The sequence below is a fragment of the Mobula hypostoma genome, chromosome 19 (assembly GCF_963921235.1).
Source record: "Mobula hypostoma chromosome 19, sMobHyp1.1, whole genome shotgun sequence".
Lineage (NCBI taxonomy): Eukaryota > Metazoa > Chordata > Chondrichthyes > Myliobatiformes > Myliobatidae > Mobula > Mobula hypostoma.
Genome location: NC_086115.1, coordinates 47,964,206 through 47,989,217, shown reverse-complemented (window position 1 = coordinate 47,989,217; position 25,012 = coordinate 47,964,206). Strand labels below are relative to the sequence as shown.

General features: G+C 40.5%; 1 protein-coding gene across 3 annotated transcripts in view; it reads left to right on the top strand.

Moving 5' to 3' along the window:
- dock1 (dedicator of cytokinesis 1) overlaps positions 1 to 25,012 on the top strand; it is a 575,517-nt gene that overhangs the window by 99,192 nt on the left and 451,313 nt on the right. For all 3 annotated transcript variants that reach the window (XM_063071820.1, XM_063071822.1, XM_063071821.1), the window contains 2 exons: positions 3,659 to 3,807; positions 9,029 to 9,164. In XM_063071820.1, coding sequence (XP_062927890.1) covers positions 3,659 to 3,807; positions 9,029 to 9,164 — 285 coding nt within the window. The remainder of the gene's footprint in view (positions 1 to 3,658; positions 3,808 to 9,028; positions 9,165 to 25,012) is intronic.

Here is a 25,012-nt window from a genome sequence, read left to right as displayed (position 1 = left end):
CAATTGGTTGGCACTGATTCTCAGTACCTGGCCAGTTGAACCTAATGCCTTGCAAGGGTTCACCTTTGATTTTCTGACATCGGCTTCCGGGACAGAGATTGCTGGGTTGCCAGATATTGTAGGATTTGCACAGGTGTAGTGTTATTCACCCTTTCAAAGCATTGAATAAAAGGTGGTGGAGTTCACTGTGGAGTGAAATACCACTGCCATTTATACTTCTAGATTTTGCCTGAAAGGAATGCAAATCCTGCTATAGCTGTTCTGCATGTGATTATATCTAACTTCACACGGACAAGCATTTTTGCTTTCACGATGGCCTTCTGTAGGCCATATCTGGACTTGTTGGATTCTGGATCATCAGTCTTGAATGCCACAGATCTAACCTTCAGCAGACTACAAATCTTCAGGTTCATCCAGGGCTTCTGTTTTGGGAAAACTCTGTTCTTAAAGACAGACACCCACATCTACGTAGATCTTCAAAGGTTCATTTTAATGTCAAAAGTATGCATGTCAAATACAACTCTGATATTTGCCTTCTCCAGATAACCATGAAATACAGAAAGACCATGGGAGTTGATGAAAGAAAATACATCAACTCCCCCTTGCATGAAAAAGGAAAGAAACAAAACTCACAGACCTCAAAATCTCCCACTTACTCTCCTTCAGAAAAAAACAGTGACAATACTGTTAAATTACTCTCCGCTCTCCTGCAGAAAAAAACAATGATGATAATAATCCCTGACCCCCTTACTCGCAGAAAAAAAAGCAACAATAACAATCCCCAGCCCCTTCACTCGCGAGGAAAAAAGCAGCAAAAATAACAATCCCCAACCCTCTCACTGGCAGAAAAAAAGCAATAATAACAATCCCTGACCTCCTCACCTGCAGTAAAAAACAATAACAGTAGCATCAAACCCCCCCAACCCCCATCACAAAAAATTAACAGACCACCCACCCACTAATCAGCCACAAGATAGAAAACACCATAAAACTGAAGGAAACCAATATAAAGTACAGTTCAATAGTCACATAAATCTCAGTATCGGAAACATGTTTTCGTCTACCTACGACAAGAGTGGCCACTAAAAACTCAGTCCTTCATTAAAGAGTGATCGCTGACCTGGGTCTGAACCATTTCGGCTTCTGACCTTTGTTGGTGGCCTTCATAGGGAGCCATCGCTCACCTCTCTACGTTCAACTTGGTTCTTCAATCTTCCATCTAACTTTGAGATGGAGTTGTTCATGACCTTGTCCCTCATCTCTGGTCTTTTACATGCCAGCTTAGGTTCTTGGTCCTTTCTGCCGCCCTGTCTCTGATCCCCATGAGTCAGCTCACTGGACACAACAGAGCGCTGGATCCTTTGATCGAGTTCCAAACTGTGCATCACCAGCTCCAACAGCTTCTGTAACACAAGCAAGACAAAAATAACAAGCAGAAGGCAAAGAAAAAATGAAATAATTGGAGAGATTTCCTATCTGGAAGATGTCACTTGAGGAATCGTTGTTCGCTGGTGCTATCTTGATCTTGATGAAGTTGGTGATGGCTGCACCCTTTTTTCTCCAAGCAGACCTTTGGTCATTGCAGCCAAAAAGTTCTATTCAAAAGGTTCAAAGGAACATTTAAACAAGCCTGCTGCATTTTGGAAACAAATCCTGTGGACTGATGAAGTTAAAATAGAACTTCTTGGCTGCAATGAGCAAAGGTATGTTTGGAGAAAAAAGGGTGCAGAATTTAATGAAAAGAACCCCTCTACAACTGTTAAGCACGGGGGTGAATGGATCATCCTTTGGGCTTGTGTTGCAGCCAGTAGCACGGGGAAAATTTACTGGTAGAGGGAAGAATGAATTCAATTAAATACCAGCAAATTCTGGAAGCAAACATCACACCGTCTGTAAAAAAGCCAAAGATGAAAAGAGGATGGCTTCTACAACAGGATAATGAACCTAAACACACCTCAAAATCCACAATGGACTACCTCAAGAGGTGCAAGCTGAAGGTTTTGCCATAGCCCTCACAGTCCCCTGACCTAAACATCACCGAGAATCTGTGGATAGACCTCAAACGAGCAGTGCATGCAAGACGGCCCAAGAATCTCTCAGAACTAGAAGCCTTTTGCAAGGAAGAATGGGCGAAAATCCCCCAAACAAGAATTGAAAGACTCTTAGCTGGCTACAAAAAGCGTTTACAAGCTGTGATACTTGCCAAAGGCAAGCAGCTCTAAGTACTGACCATGCAGGGTGCCCAAACTTTTGCTTTGGGCCCTTTTCCTTTTTTGTTATTTTGAAACTGTAAGAGATGGAAATAAAAAAGTTTTTTTGCTTAAAGTATTAAAGAAATGTGTCATCTTTAACTTTATGCCTTTTGGAAATCAGTTCATCTTTTACTCGCTTAGCTATTCACAGTAACAGAAATTTTGACCAGGGTGCCCAAACTTTTGCATGCCACTGTATTGCAGTCAAGTACCGGTAGATGGGGAAGTACCTTATGAAAGGGGCCCAGTCAGCAAATGATGAAGGTAGATTGAGTGGGCAAAATATAACTAACTGAATATGATGTAGGGAAGTATGAGGTTAGCAACTTTGCAAGAAAGAGTAGAAAATTAGAATGTTATAGTTACAGTCTCTCATAATCTCCACTAACGCATTTTCAGTGTCAATCTGTTCTTTTGCTTCCTTTCTTCTATTTGGTTGATTATAAAATATATCGAATTGCATAATAATTCCGCAAATGTTTTATAATTGCAGCCAAATAGATTCGATCGTTGGAGAAAAAAGATTGTTAGAGGAGCTCAGCAGATTGAGCTGCCTTTGTGGAAGGAGAGAGGAATTATTGATGTGTCTGTTTTTCATTCTTCCTTATCGTTCCTGAATAAACAGTAAATTGGGAAGATAAAGCAGTTGACTTTATTTGGAGCAAGGTCACCATTATCACTGTATCATATTATCATTTGGCTATTCGCACCTCAGCAACTACAATTAATCTATGTAAACATCAGCATTCGAAACCTAATTTAAATGTTTCATTTTCATCAATTTGTGCTCAATTCTGTGTTGCATTTAAGTCTAATTGTACGTATCAGTAATGTTTGATGTCCCCTTTTTCCCTCTTTGCCTTTTAATTGTGACCAACACTTTGCTAAATCTGCTAAATATTCTCATAAAATATTGGTTTTCTTTCTGTAGGTATACTGGCTTCAATTCTGTTCAGGTGCAGGCCCATCCATCTTGAACACCTTTATAGTTCCTGCTGCAGGACTGGTCCCAATGGAAACTCTGTCCTGTACTGTCCAGTCATGCATTAACTTGCTATATCCTTCCATTTCTTTGCTAACTAGCATCTGACACTGGAAGTAATCCTTCTTAACATCCTCTTTGGCTGCCAAACTGCTTTTTGCTTCTATTTTAGGTATTGATGTGGATCATGATGGTCTTTCCCCTTCACTCAGAATGTCTTGCACCAGCTTCGTAATGGCCTACCTATGAAGCTTTTCAACTTCCACTCAGCTTAAAGCACAACCACGTGTAACTTAAATGCAAATGTAATCATGCCGTTCAGTTTTGAGATATTACTTGGTAATATTGAATGAAATTAGGTGTAGTCTATCAAAGTTAATTGTTTCTTGTATCTAATTTCCTCTTTAAATTTATCTTGCTTTAGAGTAATAATCAAGAGATGTTCAGCCGAGTTAGGAACATGATGTATGATCTTATTGAATGGCGATCACAGATACTTTCTGGAACACTCCCGCAAGATGAGCTGAAGGAACTAAAGCAGAAAGTCACTGCCAAAATAGATTATGGCAACAGGTATATCTAGATCAATTAACATTTTGTAACATGTAGAGAAATTGGTCATAGTATTCCTAATGCAATATTAGAAATGCTAAATACAAATGATTGAAGCCCTATAAATTTTATTATATTAATATTTTAATTGGAGCAGTGTTTTGCTGGTCGTTTGCTTCTGTGGGGCCAGATTATATGTATTTGTGCCCATTTTTTATTTTACTCTATTTTCCATACATTGTTTGCTAATTCTAGATCAGCGGTCCCCAGCCACCGGGCTGCAGAGCATGCGCTACCGCGCCGTGAGGAAACGATATGATTTGACGATATGAGTCAGCTGCACCTTTCCTCATTCCCTGTCACGCATTGTTGAGCCATTACCCGCGCGTCATCCATTTCAGCACGGGAAGGAGATCAACTCCTCAAGCTTGCAAATGACGGCGGGCTGAAAAGTATGTTTGACATAAGATCTCTGCCAGCATTCTGGATCAAAGTCAAGGCTCAATATCCTGAGATAGCCACGGAAGCACTGAAAACATTGCTTCCATTTCCAACATATCTCTGCGATGAATGTAACAAAAATTAAATTGCGGAATAGACTGGACATAAGGAACCCCGTTTGAGTATCGCTGTCCCCCATCACCCCTCGATAGGGCCGTCTTGTTGCAGGAAAGCAAGCCCAGGGCTTCAGCAATATTGGTGCATTGCAATGATTTTATAAGTTCAACGGGGAAAATATGCGCTGTGTTTAATATTCAAACGTTACTTAAAATGTTATGATGCTATTGACTTATATAACCATATAACAATTACAGCACGGAAGCAGGCCATCTCTGCCCTTCTAGTCTCTGCCGAACGCTACTCTCACCTCGTCCCACCGACCTGCACTCAGCCCATAACCCTCCATTACTTTCCTGTCCATATACCTATTCAATTTTTCTTTAAATGATAATATCAAACCTGCTTCTGACACTTCTACTGGGAGTTTGTTCAACACTTACTTCAAGCTCTCCTGTCCTTCCCTGATAATTGACTTATCGCTATATTCATGCGAGGAAAATGCGCTGTGTGTTTTAATATTAAATTCGTTAGATAAAGCCTTTTAGAAATGAAATTGAGTGTATTAGCCACTTATCACCGATATTCCGGTCGTGATTAACACCCCCCCTCCGAATAGAATCGCCAAAAACGATTTGTAGAAAAATAATGGGCACGTGCGCGCATTCGCAAATAACGCATGTGCACTGCTGCCCGCGCAAGACTTCATGGTCATAGTAGTCTTTCTCTGGGTAAACACAATGTATTTGACTGCTACTCTTGTCCGTTGGCATCCATCCCGCCCCCCCCCAGTCCGCTGGTCTGCAAGAATATTGTCAACATGAAACCGGTCCGCACTGCAAAAAAGGTTGGGAAGCCCTGTTCTAGATATATCATCTTGACCATTGTGGTAGTCATCTCAATTAAGCAGAAAACAATTGTAGAAAAGTATATAATATGTATGTAATTAAGAATTAGTGGCTTAAAGGGAAATGGGTATTCCCCTGCTGCCTTCAAATTGGTGCAGCCACCAATATTTGGCTCCATTCCAGGTGATCTCTTCAGTCTCTTCCCTTAGAGTAATTATTTCCCAAAAATCCGAGCATCTGTGGAAAGAGAAACACAGTTAATATTTCAAGTTGAAGAACCTTTGTCAAAAATGTTAACTCATCAAAGTTCAAGGTAAATTTTATTTTCAGATTGCATATATGTCACCACATACAACCCTGAGATTCATTTTCTTTTAGGCATACTCTGCAAATGGATAGAATAGTAACTATAATAGGATTAACGAAAGATTAACCAGAGTGCAGAAGTCAACAAACTGCAAATGCACATATAAATAAATAGTAATAAATAACAAGAAGATGAAATAACAAAATAAAGTGACCTTAAAGTGACATCATTGGTTGTGGGAACATTTCAATGATGGGGCAAATGAGTGTACTTATCCCCTTTTGTTCAAGAGCTTGATGATGTGCAGTAGTAATTGTTCTTGAACCTGGGAGTGAGAGTCCTGAGCCTCTTGTACCTTCTACCTGATGGCAGCAGCAAGAAAAGAGCATGGTCTGGGTGGTGAGGATCTCTGATGATGAATGCTGCTTTCCTGTGGTAGCATTTTATGTAAGTGTGCTCAATGGTTGAGAGGGCTTTACCTGTGATGTACTTGGCTGAATCCACCACCTTTTCAAAGGCATTGTTATTTCCATACTGAGCTGTGACACAGCCAGTCAATATACTTTGCACTACACATCTACAGAAGTTTGTCAAAGTTTTTGATGTCATGCTGAATCTCCATAGACATTAAGGAGGTAGAGGTGCTGCCGTGCTTTCTTCCCAAATGTATTTATGTGCTGGGGCCAGGATAGGTCCTCTGAAATGGTTACACCAAGGAATTTAAAATTGCCTCTCCACCTCTGATCCTCTGAGGAGTACTGGCTCATGGACCTCTGCTTTCTCTCTCCTGAAGTAAACAAATCAGTTCCTTGGTCTTGCTGACTTTATGTGAGAGGTTGTTGTTATGACACCACTCAGCTAAATTTTTGATCTCACCACATTTGATATGGCTCACAACAGTGATGTCATCAGCAGATTTGAATATGGTGTTGGAGATGTGTTTAGCCACACAGTTATAGGTGTAAAGTGAGTAGAGCGGGGGGTGGGTGGTGGTGGCAAGCACATTCTGTGGTGCACCTGTGCTGATGGAGATCATGGATCATGGATCTTTTTATTGTGGATATCTTATTTTCTTTCCCTAGAAGCTGCTTGACCAGCTGAGTGTTTTCAATAGTTTTGTTTGTATTTCAGATGTTCACCATTTCCAACTATCTTAAATTTTATATCTCAGCAAAGTTGAGTAAAGTATTATTTGAGATTGGGTTTTATTAATGATATGAAAATCCAAAAACTACAGATGCTGGAAGTCATATAAAGACAGCAATCAAAGTGGACTAGGCTTTTAGCTGCATTTCATCTATTTCTCTTACCTCTGGTCTCACTCCCTCTTCTGAATAGAGCAAGAACAGAGTTCTGTGGGTCTTACCTTGTCAACAAGTCTCAACATTCCTGAATCAAAACTTGCGATTTCTACCAGTTCCAACAAAATTTCACTATCAGACATAGCATCCCTTGCCTTTCCTTTTCAACACTTTACAGGGATTGCTGTCTGTCCAACCCTACTGTTTTCTCACTTTACGCCACTTTTCCATGCAGCTGCAAGAGATGCAATACTTGGCCTTTCACCACCTGTTCACAATATCCTGGGGCTCAAGTACTCTTTCCGAGTTCAGCAATGTTTCATTTGCATATTTCCCAATCTAAATGCTGTATTTGATGTTGCAGAAAATCTGCACTGATTGGGTGATCACACCTATTTTCAGTCTGCTAGTTACCTTCTATTTTAATTTACCATCCCATTTTTAGTCTGACCTTTTACACAATGTGGTCTCCTGCACTGTTTAATACTTGAGGAATAACATCTTTCATTTTGGCATGTTGCAGTCTTCAGGACTCAACATCAAAATCTTCAACTTTAAGTAATTCATTCTTTTGTGTTCTTATTAATGTCAAGTTTAGTTAAGCTTCAAAACCTAATTAAAGTTATTCACTGCTTACATTTTCTACCTCAGTAATGAATGAATTGAAACTATTCTCAATATACTGTACATGTCATCAACATCAAACTGTTATCTTTATCCTCAGTCATCACAATGATCTGTTCCACTAAAAATACTTATGCAAATTTCTTTTGATATTTAAAATTATTTTTAAAAAGCTCATGTCCCAATGGTATGATGACCTTCAGAAATATGTAGAAAGCAAATGAATAATTTCATGACAAAAGCTGATTCCATTTTGCAGCTGCATAATAGGTTGTTTGTAGCATAAATTTACATGTTAAATTTATGACAATGCACATAGAAATGATTTCAAAATTATTGGCTCTGTTATTTTAATGAACAACAGGTGGAGAATGATATTATGTATTGATTAACCCCAGCAATGGAGAAGATCTTCCTAAGGTCAATCTATTATGAATTATTTCTAAGGTCTAATTTTGTACATACTATTCTCCTTGCTTTGATATTGCTTGGCAGATAGGACCTGTGTACATACATCTACTGATGCTTCTGGACACATCTTCAGTGATGTCCCTGGAATCATCAGGTGTTTCGGGTCTTTCAACATCATACACCCTCCTCCAGGTGACCCAGCCAGGGCTGATCAGACACCAGCTTGTGTCCAGGTGGCTAGCTACTTATGACTCCATGGTTCCCTTGTTTGAGCCACAGCCATCTTGAGACCCTCTCTGCTGCATTGGCGGTACTGCAGATGGCTCTCCTCTTCCTGTCTCCCTCGATGCCCAAAATGCTGAAGGCTCTAACTAAGGAACGGGCTGTGAATCCCCTACGACCAACTCCACTGGGAGACACCTCGCTCTCCATCCAGCCTGCTGACAGTTGCTGACCAGTCCTGCGTACTTGGAGAGCTTCCTTTCAAAGGCCTCTTCCAAGCGATCTTCCCATGGGACTATCAGCTCCAGCAGCACCACTTGCTTAGTAGACTCAGACACAAGGACAATGTCTGAACGCAGGGTGGTGGCTGCGATATGGTTGGGGAACTAAAATAAATCACAGAAAAGAATATCAAAATTACTGTCTTAAGGCATTGCTAAAATGAAAATACATGGTGAATTAATATATTATTACGGTTTCAAGTCATGACATGCAAACTCAAGGAAATGTGAGCATGCGGGTTCTTCATACTCAGCATGGAATGCATTTATAGCTGATAGTACTTTTCATAATTGCTGTTTTTTTACTATATACTGCAATTGTAGTCCACATGATATGGCAAAATAAAAGTGTTTGATTTGTGCACAAAAAAAAGAGCTAGTTTCAGTGTTGGTGAATGGGAAAGATCACCTTTTGTACCATGCTTACCAAAACTCCAAACTGTAGTGGAGTATTATCCAGCAATGTAAGAATATTTTGTCATAATCCAGGTTCAATGCCCACAACATGGAAGTGGCCAGACTTGGGCAGTACTATAATATTTGCAGACCTGTTAATAAAGGGAAATTTGTGCAGAAGAAATAAAAATATATAAATCAACATGGATTATGCTCTTGCAGGAGTTAAGATAGTTTTAGAAGGAAATCTGTTCTATTTTGATGCTACTACCATTCTGTTCTAATTGATTTTAGAATCCTTGACCTGGATCTGGTGGTTCGTGATGAAGATGGCAATATTTTAGACCCTGACCAAACTAGCACCATCAGTCTGTTTAGAGCACATGAGGTGGCATTAAAAAGGATAGAAGAAAGAATCCAGGAGGAAAAGGTAAATAAACAAATAAACTGCTGGTAGGTCTAAATTTGTTTTTAATATTTATACATAATCTGTTAATTGTGATTGTGTGTCAGAGTACCTTACAATAGGCAAACCTTTTGTTTTAATATCCAAATAATAATGGATCATTTTGAGATTTGCTTAGAAAAATAAATGTACAATGTATCCTGTAAGCCTTTTACATTCTGTGTGTAAATTATAATCAAATGAGCAAGAAGGATATTATGAAATTGACTACTGAGATAAAACAGTACATTTTCCAACTAATACATATAACTTGTTTATAATTCCTAAATTCCTGTTTTCCCCCTATTTCCACTTTCCTTCATACATTTGTTCACATGTAAAGCAACTGAAATGATTGCATTATTGACTGCAATTTACATCTCAAAATTAGTGTTCCATGTTTTTTAAATGTTCTAAGAAATTTGATAATAAAATTTAAAAGAAACGAACCACCAGCTATGACCCTTGTTTCACTTAAGGAACAGTACCATAGATCTGAGGGTGTTTCAACAGCTAAAACCCTTGATTCCTTTTGAATGAATTTCCTGTAAACTGTCAGTTGAGTTCATTTAATTTCCCACATGTGTGTCTGTGCAGACCAGGATAAAGGACGCTTTGTCATTGCCTGTTAGTCATAGTACTTCCGTGGTTAAATTAGAGTTATTTGAAGATATAACTATTTTCAGAAATGTGCATTTCTTTGTTATAAAATTCCCTACTTGACAGACACCAACTGAGATGTGCTTGATTGTTTTTCTTTTAATTTGTAAGCAGTTGTTGATTACAAAGCCATAACTGTTGTATTGTGTGAAATTGGATAATTCACTAAGTAAGATATGTGGTTGAGTAAAAAATGGATTTATGTTGGCCACTTTATTTGGAATCTTCTGCCACTTTCTCTGCATCTTCAATTCTCTTTATACAGTATCTTGAATGATTCTTTTTATTTCCTTTGTTTCACGGAGAAGAAAGCAGACATCCCACCTCTCCCGGAACTTCCGGGAGTCTCCCGCATATTAATAGTGGCTCCCTGATGCCCGCAAATTATATACAATATCACGGAAATCAATTTTTTTGAGAGCGAGCGAGAGAAAAGCAAGAGAGAGTGCGAGAGCGACCATGCGAGAGAGAGCGAGTGAGCGAGAAAGTGAGCAAGAAAGCAAGCGAGAGTGCGTGGGCGAGAGCGAAAGCAAGCGAGAGAGAGCGAGCGAGTGAGAAAGCAAGCGAGAGCGTTTGAGAGCGTGCGAGTGACTACGAGAGAGAGAGAGAGAGAGACAGCGCGAGCGAGAGCGCGCCATTGCAGAGTGTTCCAAAAAAAAAACTTACATCACCCCAGACTACACTAAAGTGTACTCCTGCCTAATAGGGGTCAAAATAATGACAGTGTTGCTCGCTCCACTGTTTGCAACAATGACTTTTCTGTTGCCCATGGTGGGTTAAAATGTAAAAGACATGTTGAGGTGAGTTTAACAGGTGTCATTCGTTCATTAGCATAGCTAACGTAATTTAAACTAGCTGGCCAGCTGCTAAGGAGCTACTCTATTTCAGACATCCCACCTCTCCCGGAAGTCTCCTGCAAATTGATGGTGCTACCTCCCTGAAATGAGTTTTTGCAGGGTGGGATGTCTGAGAAAGTAGATTTCTTAGTTGGGCCTAGGCCATCTAGTGAAAAGCAAGATCCTGATGCAGGATTTCAATCAAAAGCACTGACTGTTCCTTTCCTTCCATAGATGGTGTTCATTGTTGCTAATGAAAAGTACTGTCTATTTTGCAGGAATGTGTAAATTAGCAAACTAAACTATTGCTAAAGAAAAATATTTTTGAACTAATGTTCCGAATGTTGTTTGTGCTGCTTTGTATTTGTTGTTAGGTTTCTGCGTTTGTTTTGTTTTGTTCATTTTCCCTGCTGTTACTTATGTGAAATTGAATTCGTTTCATAGATCATATTTTAACACATGGTCTGAAGTTGTTTAAAAATAGTGTGATATATGGAGGGTAAAACACTGATGTAGACAATAGACAATAGGTAGGCCATTCGGTTCTTTGAGCCAGCACCGCCATTCACTGTAATCATGGCTGATCATCCACAATCAGTATCCAGTTCCTGCCTTATCCCCATAACTTTTGATTCCGCTATCTTTAAGAGCTCTATCCATCTCTTTCTTGAAAGCATCCAGAGACTTGGCCTCCACAGCCTTCTGGGGCAGAGCATTCCATATATCCACCACTCTCTGGGTGAAAAAGTTTTTCCTCAACTCTGTTCTAAATGGCCTACCCCTTATTCTTAAACCGTGGCCTCTGGTTCTGGACTCACCCATCAGCGGGAACATGCTTCCTGCCTGCAGCGTGTCCAATCCCTTAATAATCTTATATGTTTCAATAAGATCCCCTCTCAGCCTTCAAAATTCCAGTGTATACAAGCCCAGTCGCTCCAACCTTTCAACATATGACAGTCCCGCCATCCCGGGAATTAACTTTGTGAACTTATGTTGCACTCCCTCACTAAATATATTTAATATTTAATTACTAAATGCAGAGAAAGATCTCTCTTTGAACCTCAGTTATTGTCTAGTGGGATCCTGTTGGTTTAATTTCAGACATTAGACAAAATGAGCTGTATGCAATGCAGAGTGTTAATAGCAGTGGAAATGTAAGCTTACCAGTTATTTAAATAATCTATTTTAATGATTTAAATGCAGCCAATAAGTTTAATAGCAAGATGGGGAAGCTGAGTTGGCTTTGCTGATGGATTCAAATAAGAAACAAAGAGAAATCTCGGAGGACAAATAAATGCTCATTGGGCCGAAAGGTCTGCTGTGTGCTGCATGTCCTATGTGGTCCTGGTGCCTGCTTCAGTCTGGGAGTGTCCTGTAATATTATTCCAATTTTGCAGAGACTTAATAGTTGTATGCTGCATATTGTACAACCTTGCAATTTGAAGACAGCAACAGGTGCTGATGCCGCACGTAGAACAGCCTGCAGCCCTTGACAAAAGCTATTGTTGGCAAATGTGCAGTAAAAATGTCAATCAAGCTTTAGATGATCTGAGCAATGGGATCAACATGCATGAAACAGTGCACCCTAATGCCTTCACCATGTTTTGGGAGATTTTAACCAGGCCAGTCTGAAAAAATCACTAAGCAACTACCATCAACAAATCACTTGCAATACCAGAGGAAACCACACACTGGACCATTGCTACACCACCATCAAGAAGTTTGATCACCTGGCTGTACTTTTACTCCCTGAGTATAGGCAGAGACTGAAGACTGCAGTAGTGAGGACTAAGAAAGTATGGACAAGGGAAGCACAGGAGCACCTACAGGACTGCTTTGAATCGGTGGACTGGACTGCATTCAGGGATTCATTTTTCAACCTGGACGAGTATGCTGCAGTTGTTACCGACTTCATTTAAACCTATGTGGATGAGTGTGTGCCTACGAAGACTTACTGTACATTTTCAAACCAAAAGCCGTGGATGAACCGGGAAGTACATTGTCTGCTGAAGGCTAGATCTGTGGCATTCAAGTCTGGCAACCCAGGCCGGTACCAGAAAACCAGGTATGATTTGCAGAGGGCTATTTCAAGGGTGAAGAGACAATTTCGAATGAGGTTGGAGGTGACATCGGATGCATGGCAACTCTGGCAGGTTTTGCAGGACATTACTTCTTACAAAGCGACACTCAATAGTATGAATGGCAGCAATGCTTCATTGCAAGCTGAACTCACCACCTTCCATGCTCGCTTTGAAAGGGAGAACACAACTACAGCTGTGAAGATCCCGTTGCACCTGATGACCCTGTGATCTCTGTCTCAGAGGCCGATGTTAGGCTGTCTTTAAAGAGAGTGAACTCTCGCAAGGCAGAAGGTCCCGATGGAGTACCTGGTAAGGTTCTGAAGACCTGTACCAACCAACTAGCGGGAGTATTCAGGGATATTTTCACCCTCTCACTGCTAGAGTGGGAGATCCCACTTGCTTCAAAAGGGCAACAATTATATCAGTGCCTCAGAAGAATAATGTGAGCTGCCTAAATGACTATTGCCCAGCAACACTCACATCGACAGTGATGAAATGCTTTGAGAGGTTGATCATGACTAGATTGAATTCCTGCCTCAGCGAGGACCTGGACCCATTGCAATTTGACTATCGCCACAATAGGTCAACGGCAGATGCGATCTCCATGGCTCTCTGCATGGCTTTAGACTACCTGGACAACAAAAACTTCTACTCAGGATGCTGTACATTGACTATAGCTCAGCATTTAATACCATTATTCCCACATTCCTGATTGAGAAGTTGCAGAACCTGGACCTCCCTCTGTAATTGGATCCTCAACTTCCTAACCAGAAGACCACAATCTGTGCGGATTGGTGATAACATATCCTCCTTGCTGACAATCAACACTGGCGCACTTCGGGTGTATGCTTAGCCCACTGCTCTACTCTCTATATACACATGACTGTTTGGCTCGGCTCAACTCAAATACCATCTGTAAGTTTGCTGACAACACAACCATTGTTGGTAGAATCTCGGGTGGTAACGAAAGGCGTACAAGAGTGAGATATGCCAAGGAGAGGAGTGGTGCCACAGCAACAACCTGGCACTCGACATCAGTAAGACAAAAGAGCTGATTATGGACTTAAAAATGCAAACATGAGGAGTTCTGCAGATGCTGCAAGTTCAAGCAACAGACATCAAAGTTGCTGGTGAATGCAGCAGGCCAGGCAGCATCTCTAGGAAGCGGTACAGTCGACGTTTCGGGCTGAGACCCTTCGTCAGGACTAACTGAAAGAAGAGCTAGTAAGAGATTTGAAAGTGGGAGGGGGAGGGGGAGATCCAGAATGATAGGAGAAGACAGGAGCGGGAGGGATGGAGCCAAGAGCTGGACAGGTGATTGGCAAAAGGGATATGAGAGGGTCATGGGACAGGAGGCCCAGGGAGAAGGAAAAGGGGGAGGGGGGAAATCCCAGAGGATGGGCAAGGGGTATAGTCAGAGGGAGTAAAAGGAGAGAGCGAGAAAGAATGTGTGTATATAAATAAATAACGGATGGGGTATGAGGGGGAGGTGGAGCATTAGCAGAAGTTAGAGAAGTCAATTTTCATGCCATCAGGTTGGAGGCTACCCAGATGGAATATAAGGTGTTGTTCCTCCAACCTGAGTGTGACTTCATCCTTACAGTAGAGGAGGCCGTGGATAGACATATCAGAATGGGAATGGAACGTGGAATTAAAATGTGTGGCCACTGGGAGATCCTGCTTTCTCTGGCGGACAGAGCGTAGGTGTTCAGCAAAACGATCTCCCAGTCTGCGTCGGGTCTCGCCAATATATAGAAGGCCACATCGGGAGCACCGGACGCAGTATATCACCCCAGCTGACTCAGAGCTGAAGTCTCGCCTCACCTGGAAGGACCGTCTGGGGCCCTGAGTGGTGATAAGGGAGGAAGTGTAAGGGCATGTGTAGCACTTGTTCTGCTTACAAGGATAAGTGCCAGGAGGGAGATGAGTGTGGGGGGATGGGGGGGGGAAACGAATGGACAAGGGAGTTGTGTAGGGAGCGATCCCTGCGGAAAGCAGATGGGGGGGAGGGAAAGATATGCTTAGTGGTGGGATCCCGTTGGAGGTGGCGCAAGTTACGGAGAATAATATGTTGGACTCGGAGGCTTCTTGCAATTCCTCCATCTCTGCTGCATCTGTTCTCAGGATGAGGCTTTTCATTTCAGGACGAGGGAGATGTCCTCCTTTTTTAAAGAAAGGGGCTTCCCTTCCTCCACCATCAACTCTGCTCTCAAACGCATCTCCCCCATTTCACACACATCTGCTCTCACTCCATCGTCCTGCCACCACACTAGGAATAGGGTCCCCCTGGTCCTCCCCTACCACCCCACCAGCCTCGAGGTCCAACATATTATTCTCTGTAACTTCCCCCTCCCCCTTTTCTTTCTCCCTAGGCCTCCCATCCCATGATCCTCTCATATCCCTTTTGCCAGTCAACTGTCCAGCTCTTGGCTCCGTCCCTCCCCCTCCTGTCTTCTCCTATCATTTTGGATCTCCCCCTCCCCCTCCCACTTTCAAATCTCTTACTAGCTCTTATTTCAGTTAGTCCTGACGAAGGGTCTCAGCCGGAAACGTCGACTGTACCTCTTCCTAGAGATGCTGCCTGGCCTGCTGCGTTCACCAGCAACTTTGATGTGTGTTGATTATGGACTTCAGGAAGGGTGAGACGAAGGAACACATACCAATCCTCATAGAGGGATCAGAAATGGAGAGAGTGAGCAGTTTCAAGTTCCTGGGTGTCAAGATCTCTGTGGATCTAACCTGGTCCCAACATATCGATGTAGTTATAAAGAAAGCAAGACAGCGGTTATACTTCATTAGGAGTTTGAAGAGATTTGGCATGTCAACAAAATACACTCAAAAACTTCTATAGATGTATTGTGGAGAGCGTTCTGACAGGCTACATCACTGTCTGGTATGGAGGGGCTACTGCATAGGACCGAATAAAGCTGCAGAGGGTTGTAAATCTAGTTGGCTCCATCTTGGGTACTAGCCTACAAAGTACCCAGGACATCTTCAGGGAGCGATGTCTCAGAAAGACAGTATCCATTATTAAGGACCTCCAGAACCCAGGGCATGCTCTTTTCTCACTGTTACCATTAGGTAGGAGGTACAGAAGCCTGAAGGCACACGCTCAGTGATTCAGGAACAGCTTCTTCTCCTCTACCATTCGATTCCTAAATGGATATTGAACCCTTGGACCCTACCTCACTTTTTTTTATTTATACAGTATTTCTGTTTTTTGCATGTTGTAATCTATTCAATATACATATACTGTAATTGATTTACTTATTTGCTATTATTATTTTTATTTTTATTTTTTTTTCTCTTCTATATTATGTATTGCATTGAACTGGTACTGCTAAGTTAACAATTTTCACGTCATATGCCGGTGATAATAAACCTAATTCTGATTCTGAACTATATAAAAATTATTGATACGAGTTAAAGATTTCTTCGATTTATAAAATCCTGAACATTATCTGAAAGGCTGTAGTTGCTGTTTCGTTAAGTAATTCCAAAGAGAATTTGGGAGTTAATATTCCTTTAGCCTTAGTCCTGAAACACAAGCAATCTTAGGAAGTGCCAATCTTGTAGCATTTATCTACTTGAAACATGTTTTGCAGATGCTTGGAAATGATCCAATTACAGTGGACTGCATTGCAAAATAACCTGCTGTCAGGTTATTTAACATTTTAATACTGAAGAAGACTAAAAATTATATAAAAATTATCCAAGTGAATTTCTCAGCAAGACCATTATTTATTTTACAAATTTGTGCTCTGTTAAATGGGGTACTAAGCAAGTAGCAACACAGCAAAGTAATTTGTGGACATCTTTTATTTTTCGGTGTCTGTGCTATGTAAACGTACAACTTAATGTGGGGTTCCTTTTTTCAATATTCTCTATCAATTAAGTGACATTTTGTAGCAGATACATAGATCTGCTATGTCTAAGAACGGGAAAAACGGCAAGGATGGTAAACCTCCGGTTAAACCGAAAGCTACGGATCTCCCCCCGACTGAATCACCGGTGACTTTGAAAGCGATATCGGAGTTAATTCAGAGGGAAATTTCAACCTCTGTTAGGGAGATGATTCGTACGGAAATTGCAGGCTCTGTTAAAGACCTGATTCATACGGAAATCTCAACTAATTTCCAGAAAATTGCCGATTTAATTGATAAGATGCAAACATGTATTGCGGAACATCAGTCGGCTATATCTGATCTTCAAAAATTCGCGCAACAAAGTGAGCTTAAGATGGGGAAAATCGAAGAAACAATTAATGTAATGAAGAAGAAACTTGACTTTTTGACTTTTAAAAACTCTGACTTGGAATCTAGAATGCGACGGCAGAATTTACGAATGATTGGCGTGAGGGAAGCTGTTGAAGCCAACAACCCCATGAAATATTTCTCTCAACTTTTAAAAGATGCATTCCCTACTGTATTTCCTGACCAACCACCGCTACTGGATCGTGTTCACAGAATCCCATCATACTCGTCTAGGTCAGATAGACCTAGGCATGTTATTTTACGTTTTCATTATTTTCAAGACAAGGAGAGACTGTTTCGATTCGCTCGATCTAAAGGTTTCATTGATTTTTCGGATCTTAAGTTCCGATTCGTGGAAGATTTCAGTAAACCAATCTGGGACCAACGGGTCCGTTACAGATCCGTGATGTCGGAATTCTATAAGATGGATTTAAGACCAGCGCTGCTGTACCCTGCACGTCTAAGGATTCGCATGTTAGATGGAGCCCTTCGTTTTTTTGATTCTCCATTGGATGCCCAGAGTTATCTGGATCAACTTTCATCTTCAACATCTTAATTGCCTTTTTTTAATTATCTCCGTTGATCGGAGGCTGTGAATTGGTTGGTTTTAACTTTTCTGTGCCCTATTTGGGCAGAAAAGTTTACTTTTGATTTCTTAATATGGCTGCTAAACTTTCTTTTTAACTGCGTCATTTCTTTCTTTTCCCAGGGGATTCTGGGTGGTTACTTCCCTTTTGTCATCTTACGTATTTCCTGTGCGGCCTTAAATTTTGTAGTTTTTTTTTAAATTTTATTCTGTTTTGCTTTTTATAATCATTTTATGTTAATAATCCTATTTTTTTTGTTGCTGTGTCTATTCATGAGTTTGAGGTTTATTGTGGTTTTTTTTTAATATATATTTTCCGGCTTTTGTTCTGTTCTGTGTGTATTTTAATTGAGCTAACTTTTTTTTACTTATTTTTTTACTGTTTTACAATTAGCTGATCCTTTTCATATTTATACCTTTTTTTTAGGGAGCGTATACCGGAAGTCATGGGGGTAGTTTTAGCGCTTGCTTCTTTCTGGCGGGTCTGCTTTAGATTTTGCCTTGGGGTCTTGGGGTGGGTGGTGGTGGGAGGGGCTTCACGTTTTAGTTTGTTTCTCTTTGGGCTATATACATTATTGAAGTACTGGTTGCGTCCTTTTCCCCGGTATCTTTTGTATGTTCTGTTTCCTCTCCGGGTTTGTGGGTCGCGCCTATTGTCAATCCTCCTTGTTGTGGGTTGACTTTAGGATTTATGGAGTCTATTATTAATTTTGTCTCCTGGAATACTAATGGTCTTAATCATCCTATTAAAAGGAAAAAAGTTTTTAAAGTGTTCCGGAGACTTAAAGCACAAATTTTATTTTTACAAGAGACCCATGTACGGAGGGGGGACAGACTACGTTTTTTCAAATTCTGGAAGGGACAACAATTTCATTCGAACTCCAATGCTAAGATTCGAGGCGTCTCTATTTTTATAGATTCCTCAGTTACTTTTATACAACAGGATATTATCTCTGATCCGAATGGTAGATTTTTATTGGTTAGTGGTTTACTATTTAATAAAAAAGTAGTTTTGGTTAATGTTTATGCTCCTAATATGGATTGTCCGGAATTTTATAAATCATTGTTTGATCAGTTTCCGAATTTGAACGAGTTTTCATTGATTTGGGGCGGAGATCTTAATACCTGTTTATCTCCAGCTTTGGACCGTTCGGCTCCTTTACGGACTTTAGCTAGACGATTTTTATAACCTCTTATGTGTGATAACACTTTATCTCATATAGTTAATGCAGTCTTGTTTTAAAATGGAGTCTATGTAACTCATATTGATGTAATGCAAGTTACTTAGGACTCTGTTAATAATGAATATAAGAAGCCTTTTCAGTATGTAACAATAGTAATCTGAGAGTGGTTGAATTTATTTTCCAATTGCTAAATAATTCCACAATTTTAGTTATCATTATAAGTATGTTTTTAAAGGTATTCTGTGCATTTTCCTTAAGATAGCACATATCACAAAGGTAGCAGTCTGAAAATATATTTCCATTAGGTTGTGCCTCCATGAATCCTGAAAAGAGACTGCAAAGAAAATAATGTGTTGTTCATTTTCAGAAAAGTTTAACAGTGCTTGTCTCTGAAAGATCAAATTTGTCTTCACTACTATGCAAAATAAATAACAGCTGCTATCGAGAATAAACTTAACAGTGTCAAGGAAATAGGATTTGGAAGGGGTGAGGCAAAACCAATGTTGTTTTTGAAGCTGGTGACATCACAAGTAAACTGGGACTGGACTTATTGCCTAGAAATTGACCTGTTTGTGCCAGATTCTAATTCACAAGTCATACATAAAAGACAAAATTTGATGAGGGGTCTTGGCCTGAAATATCGATTGTTTATTCCTCTCCATAGATACTGTCCCACCTGTTGAGTTCCTTCAGCAGCTTGTGCTTGTTGCTTTGGATTTTCGGTGTCTGCAGAATCACTTGTGTTTAGAGAAAAATCTGCCTGCTTTGGATGTGTTTAAGCTTATTTCTGTCACCTTTAGATGTTTTTCACCCTAATAGTTGCCATTATATTTTTGCCGATTATATTTACTGTGTTATGCATTGTTCATTGTAATGAATGACAATCAATGTTCAATGAAAATAATGAACTATGTATTATTTTAAGTTGGTTATTGTTCTGTGTTTAAAAGTCCTCCCATTTTTTTTTCATTTATAAAATGATTAATGGTTTAGGCCTTTGTAAAGATTATAAATTTGGTGAATTCTGAGGTTTATTTCACAGACCATTCGATCTGTAGATCTGGTGTTTGTTGCTGGGTAATAGAGAACTGGAGCTATCAGAGATCATAGAGCATCATTGGTCCTGTTGTTAGTTGGGGGAAACTTTCTTGGAGGGCTTTTGCACAGCTTTCCCTTTACCACATTTTCCATAATCTGGTCACTGAAGAGATAGGATCTTTTTATGAGCAGTGTGGGTCAGTACATGAATGGTATGCTAGATACCTGTCCCGCTATAGTAGCAGTTGTTTATGAAATTGTTCAGATTGGTTTCAACACTTAAAAGGGGAGTTAACTCTTAAAGTCATGATGATGATGTCAGAAAGTAAAGATGGCCCAATTTTATAGCGCAAACAACAGGAATTCTGCAGATGCTGGAAATTCAAGCAACACACATCAAAGTTGCTGGTGAATGCAGCAGGCCAGGCAGCATCTGTAGGAAGAGGTACAGTTGACGTTTCGAGCTGAGACCCTTCGTCAGGACTAACTGAAGGAAGAGTTAGTAAGAGATTTGAGAGGGGGAGGGGGAGATCCAAAATGATAGGAGAAGACAGGAGGGGGAGGGATGGACCCAAGAGCTGGACAGGTGATTGGCAAAGGGGATACATGATCCTCTCATATCCCCTTTGCCAATCACCTGTTCAGCTCTTGGCTCCATCCCTCCCCCTCCTGTCTTCTCCTATCATTTTGGATCTCCCCCTCCTCCTCCCACTTTCAAATCTCTTACTATCTCTTCCTCCAGTTAGTCCTGACGAAGGGTCTTGACCTGAAACGTCGACTGTACCTCTTCTTAGAGATGCTGCCTGGCCTGCTGCGTTCACCACCAATTTTATAGTCTATTTTTTATGCTTTCTGACTTGGGGGTGACACAATTTGCAGTTCCCAAACAGTGAATAGGAAATAAAGTCCAATTTCTCAGCAAATACGTGCGTTTCATTGTGCATTAATAAAATTATATGTAAATGGTTACAAATTTGATTCCCCTCCATCAGATTTCAGAATGATTCATGAACACATTATTTCTTTTGCACTTATTTATTTTGCAGTTTATATCTTTGCATTGACTACTTCCACAGACTGTACCTCTTCCGAGAGATGCTGCCTGACCTGCTGCATTCACCAGCAAGTTTGATGTGTGTTGCTTGAATTTCCAGCATCTGCAGAATTCCTCACCTTTGCGTTTTTAAATTCACTACTGCGAAGCTTCTTCTGGTGATGCCTACACTGAAGAAGTTTAAATCTTTTCTTTGACGGGAGTTCAGTGAAGCCATCTCTCACTGCTCCCCATCTGCAATTTCTTCGGCTCTTCAACTTTTCGACCACATTTTGACTCAGGCTCGTTATCACAGCCATATATTCTTTCTTGGAACGTGAATCACCTGTCCAGCTCTTGGCTCCATCCCTCCCCCTCCTGTCTTCTCCTATCATTTTGGATCTCCCCCTCCCCCTCCCATTTTCAAATCTCTTACTAGCTCTTCCTTCAGTTAGTCCTGACGAAGGGTCTCGGCCTGAAATGTCGACTGTACCTCTTCCTAGAGATGCTGCCTGACCTGCTGCGTTCACCAGCAACTTTGATGTGTGTTGCTCCACAAAACAAGTTCAGTTCAAGTTTTTATCATCTGACTGTGCATATATACAACCAAACAAAACAATGTTTCTCCAGACTATGGTAGGAGAACTAGAATGGATCCAATGCAGCTTGAAGGCAGGATTTTATATGATCTGTTAACTAGCTGCTCAATGCACTTTATGATTGTTAAAGTCAGTGCCATTGAGCAGCAATTGTTTAGGCTCAATGGCGCTGGGCAGAAATCATTTAGGTAGAAGTTTCACCATGTACAAGTCCATAATAATAAACCTGAATCTGATTCTTCGAGAATTTTTAAGTTTGACATGGAAATGGAGGCAGTTGTTGAGTATGAAGTCCAGTAATCTGTTGTGCAATTGCTGCTATTTTTTATTTGCATTGTTACATTGAGAAATAGATAGCTTATTGCAGGTGCAGTGACTAAGAAGGTAGTTGATTTTGCTATGAAGTACAAAAGTATTTCTGGAAGTATAATTTTTTAATCACTGAAATTGTTTGAATTTTGTCTTTTGCCAGGATAAATCTCTTAATACCATTCTTAAATTGGCTTTCAACTGGTGTGAAGTGTATACAAGTTCATATTTAACGTCAAAAGGATAGAGCAAGTTTGCATACATTTCGTGTAAATAGAAAATCTCTGTTGGATTTAGAAGCCAACAGTATGAATCAATTTAAAGTTATGATTTTAGATTAAAGTCTCAGAGAAACTATTGCTATCTTCCAGCAATCTATAGCGACTGAACAGCCGACCCTGCGTACTGTTGTGCTTATGTATGTGTATGTGGCTTAATTAACTCTATGGCTTGTTATTCTTTCCACACATTAACATGTTAGCTATTTCAGATCAAAGATATTCAAAATGGAACATCTGTTTCAAATTAGATATATTAACTGTAATATTTATGCCAGCAGCTATTTAGTGATGTCCACTTGCTAAACTAAGAAAAGGTACTTTAGTTTTCACAACTGTTGTGTTCAGATTAAAGAATTTTACACCTTAACATTGCCCATGACACATAGTTCACTGCTTTCCAGTTATCCCCTGTTCGGAGTTTTCAGTCAGACATCAAAGTACTTCTTTGAGATGAAGAGCTGGATCTTCCACAATTTGACAGCTATTTCAACTTTTTAAAATAATATTTCTGTTTTATGTCAGATAGTATTAAACTAAAATCATTTTGTAAAAAAACAAAGCCCTTGTAAAACGTTCAAGTGCTTGCCATGGATTTTTGCAGTTGCGTGGGAAATTTGTGGTTACTCATCTGTCCTATTTACTTTTTTTTAAACAATTTTTCATTTTGTCCGGTCAAGACTGTGTACAATGCTTCCTCTGTCAACATCTTCCAGGTAGACCACAAACTGCTTATTTCACTTCTTCTATGTCTGTTTTTCATCTTAAATATGTTTGTGGAACTGTTAGAGCCCGTGATTTACAGTTTGGAGATCAATTGAGTAATGCAGTTCTTTGCTGTCTCCAAGAAGATTCTGGGAAGTGAGCGTGAGCTCTAGCTCGAAGCCTTGAGGCGAAGAATATTTGAGATGGGGCGCAAGCTGATGTTCGATTCAAATTCGTTGATTACTACTACTGCTACTACTACATCGACTCAGGCCTAGGGGGCCGACGTCGGGCACGATGACGGACTCTCCACTTCTCCCTCTCCCTCCTCAGTGTGTTCAGTTCATCTACATTAGCCACACCGCTGTCTTCTAGGAGCGTGTTGACCATAGTCTTGGGAGGGCGCCCAGCGTTCATCCTCCCATGCTTGGGCTCCCATATGACGACTAGACTGGCAGGTAGCTCAGGGTGGAGTAGATAGTGCCCCGCTAGTTGCAGTCTTCTCGCCTTGATTTTTGCGGTGAGCATCTGTAGTTCGTTATAGAGTTGGACGTTCATCATGTGCTGTTGCCAACTCACGTCAAGAGCCATCCAGAGCATTCGTGTATAGCAGCCATCTAGAGACTTTCGCATAGTATTGGTGGGTGTCCACGTCTCGCATCCGTACGTAAGAATGGACTCTATGACTGCTATGAAAATCCTCTTTAAAAGCCCTCTGGTCAAGTTCGACTTCCAGACTTCCTTCATGTCGTTCATAGACCTCTTTGCCAGCACCTTCTGTATCTTTATGTCCTTCTCTGAATTCATCATCCTTGACCTGAGGTACTTGTAGTCAAATACTTTCTTAATGGTATTGTTCTTTACAGTCTTGAGAATACCTTCGTCACAGTTAAGTGCCATGTACTATGTCTTTTTAGCGTTCAGGTGAAGTCCAACTTTATTGCACTCAATTTCCACTATTGTCGATTAGAGCAGCCATTATTCACCGAAGAGAAGTGTTGAGGAAGCTGGAAACATTGAAGCGAATGCGGAAGGCAAGTCAGGGGTCAGGACTGACTAGATGCTTTTTGATCACTGATGGGATCCCTCTATTGACAGAGAAGGAGTCCGTGTGGTCTATTGCTCTGTGGTGGCTCACTGTGGCAGCCTGGAGGTAGGCATCTACTTTCGAGCGGTGTTTCTCTCTTTTGATGATGTTGAAGGATGTTACCAAGGTTCTGTGTTTATGGATTAAGACAATGGACTTCTTTAGTCTTATGCCTTTCATATCCTGTGTTTTCACCCATTCTTTCTCGTTTTTTGATTTTGTGTGGGGGGAGTGGGTTTGAGGGATCGATGCCCTTGTGTTTTGTGCAGAGAAGAGGGGTTTGGGGGTGGATGTTCTTTTTGCGTTTCGTTAGTTTTTTGTGTGGGGGACCGGTGTTTGGGGGGGTGGGTCGATGTTCTTGTGGCTTTTATGCGGGGAAGGGGATTTTGTGGGGGGTTGATTATCGTAGCCATTTTTTTTTGTCGGGGAGGTGAGTTTGCTGCTTCAAACTGATTTCCATTGTTTCCTTTGTTTCGTGGCTATCTGGAGAAGATGAATCTGAGTGGTATACTGCATACATATTTTGATAATAAATAAATCTTTGAAACTTTGATTACCAAGCAGCATTTATGCTCTGGATAGGTGATACTACCATGACATTTTGTAAAAGTGCAAACTTTATTTGGAGTAAAGATGAAAATAATTCCAGAAGCTCCCTTTCGTACTTTAAATTTCCCTAGGAAAAAGGTGGCCATACTGGAAAATAGCCAATCTCTTTTTTTTGTAGAACTATGGATGCTCCAAATAGTGAAATAGTAATGTAATTTTTTTTTGCAGAATAAAGTGACAATTTTTTTATGATTTGGTGATAATAACATTGGAAATGCTATCCTGTTTGCCTGTAAGCTGCAGCTTTATTACTAAAAATTCATTGCAGATTTTTATTTGTAGAGGGTCACTTTATTGTACACTTGTGCATCTGATAAATGCAAATATCTAATCAGCCAGTCACGTAGCAGCAACTCACTCCATAAAAGCTTACAGACATTGTCAAGAGCTTCGATTGCTGTTCAGATCAGATGTCAGAATGGGGAAGAAATGTGATCTTAGTGATTTTGACTGTGGAATGACTGTTGGTGCCAGATGGGGTGCTTTGAGTATCTCAGATACTGCCTCTCTTCTGGGATTTTCATGCATAACAGTCTCCATAGTTTTCAGAGAATGGTGTGAAAAAGAAATAAATC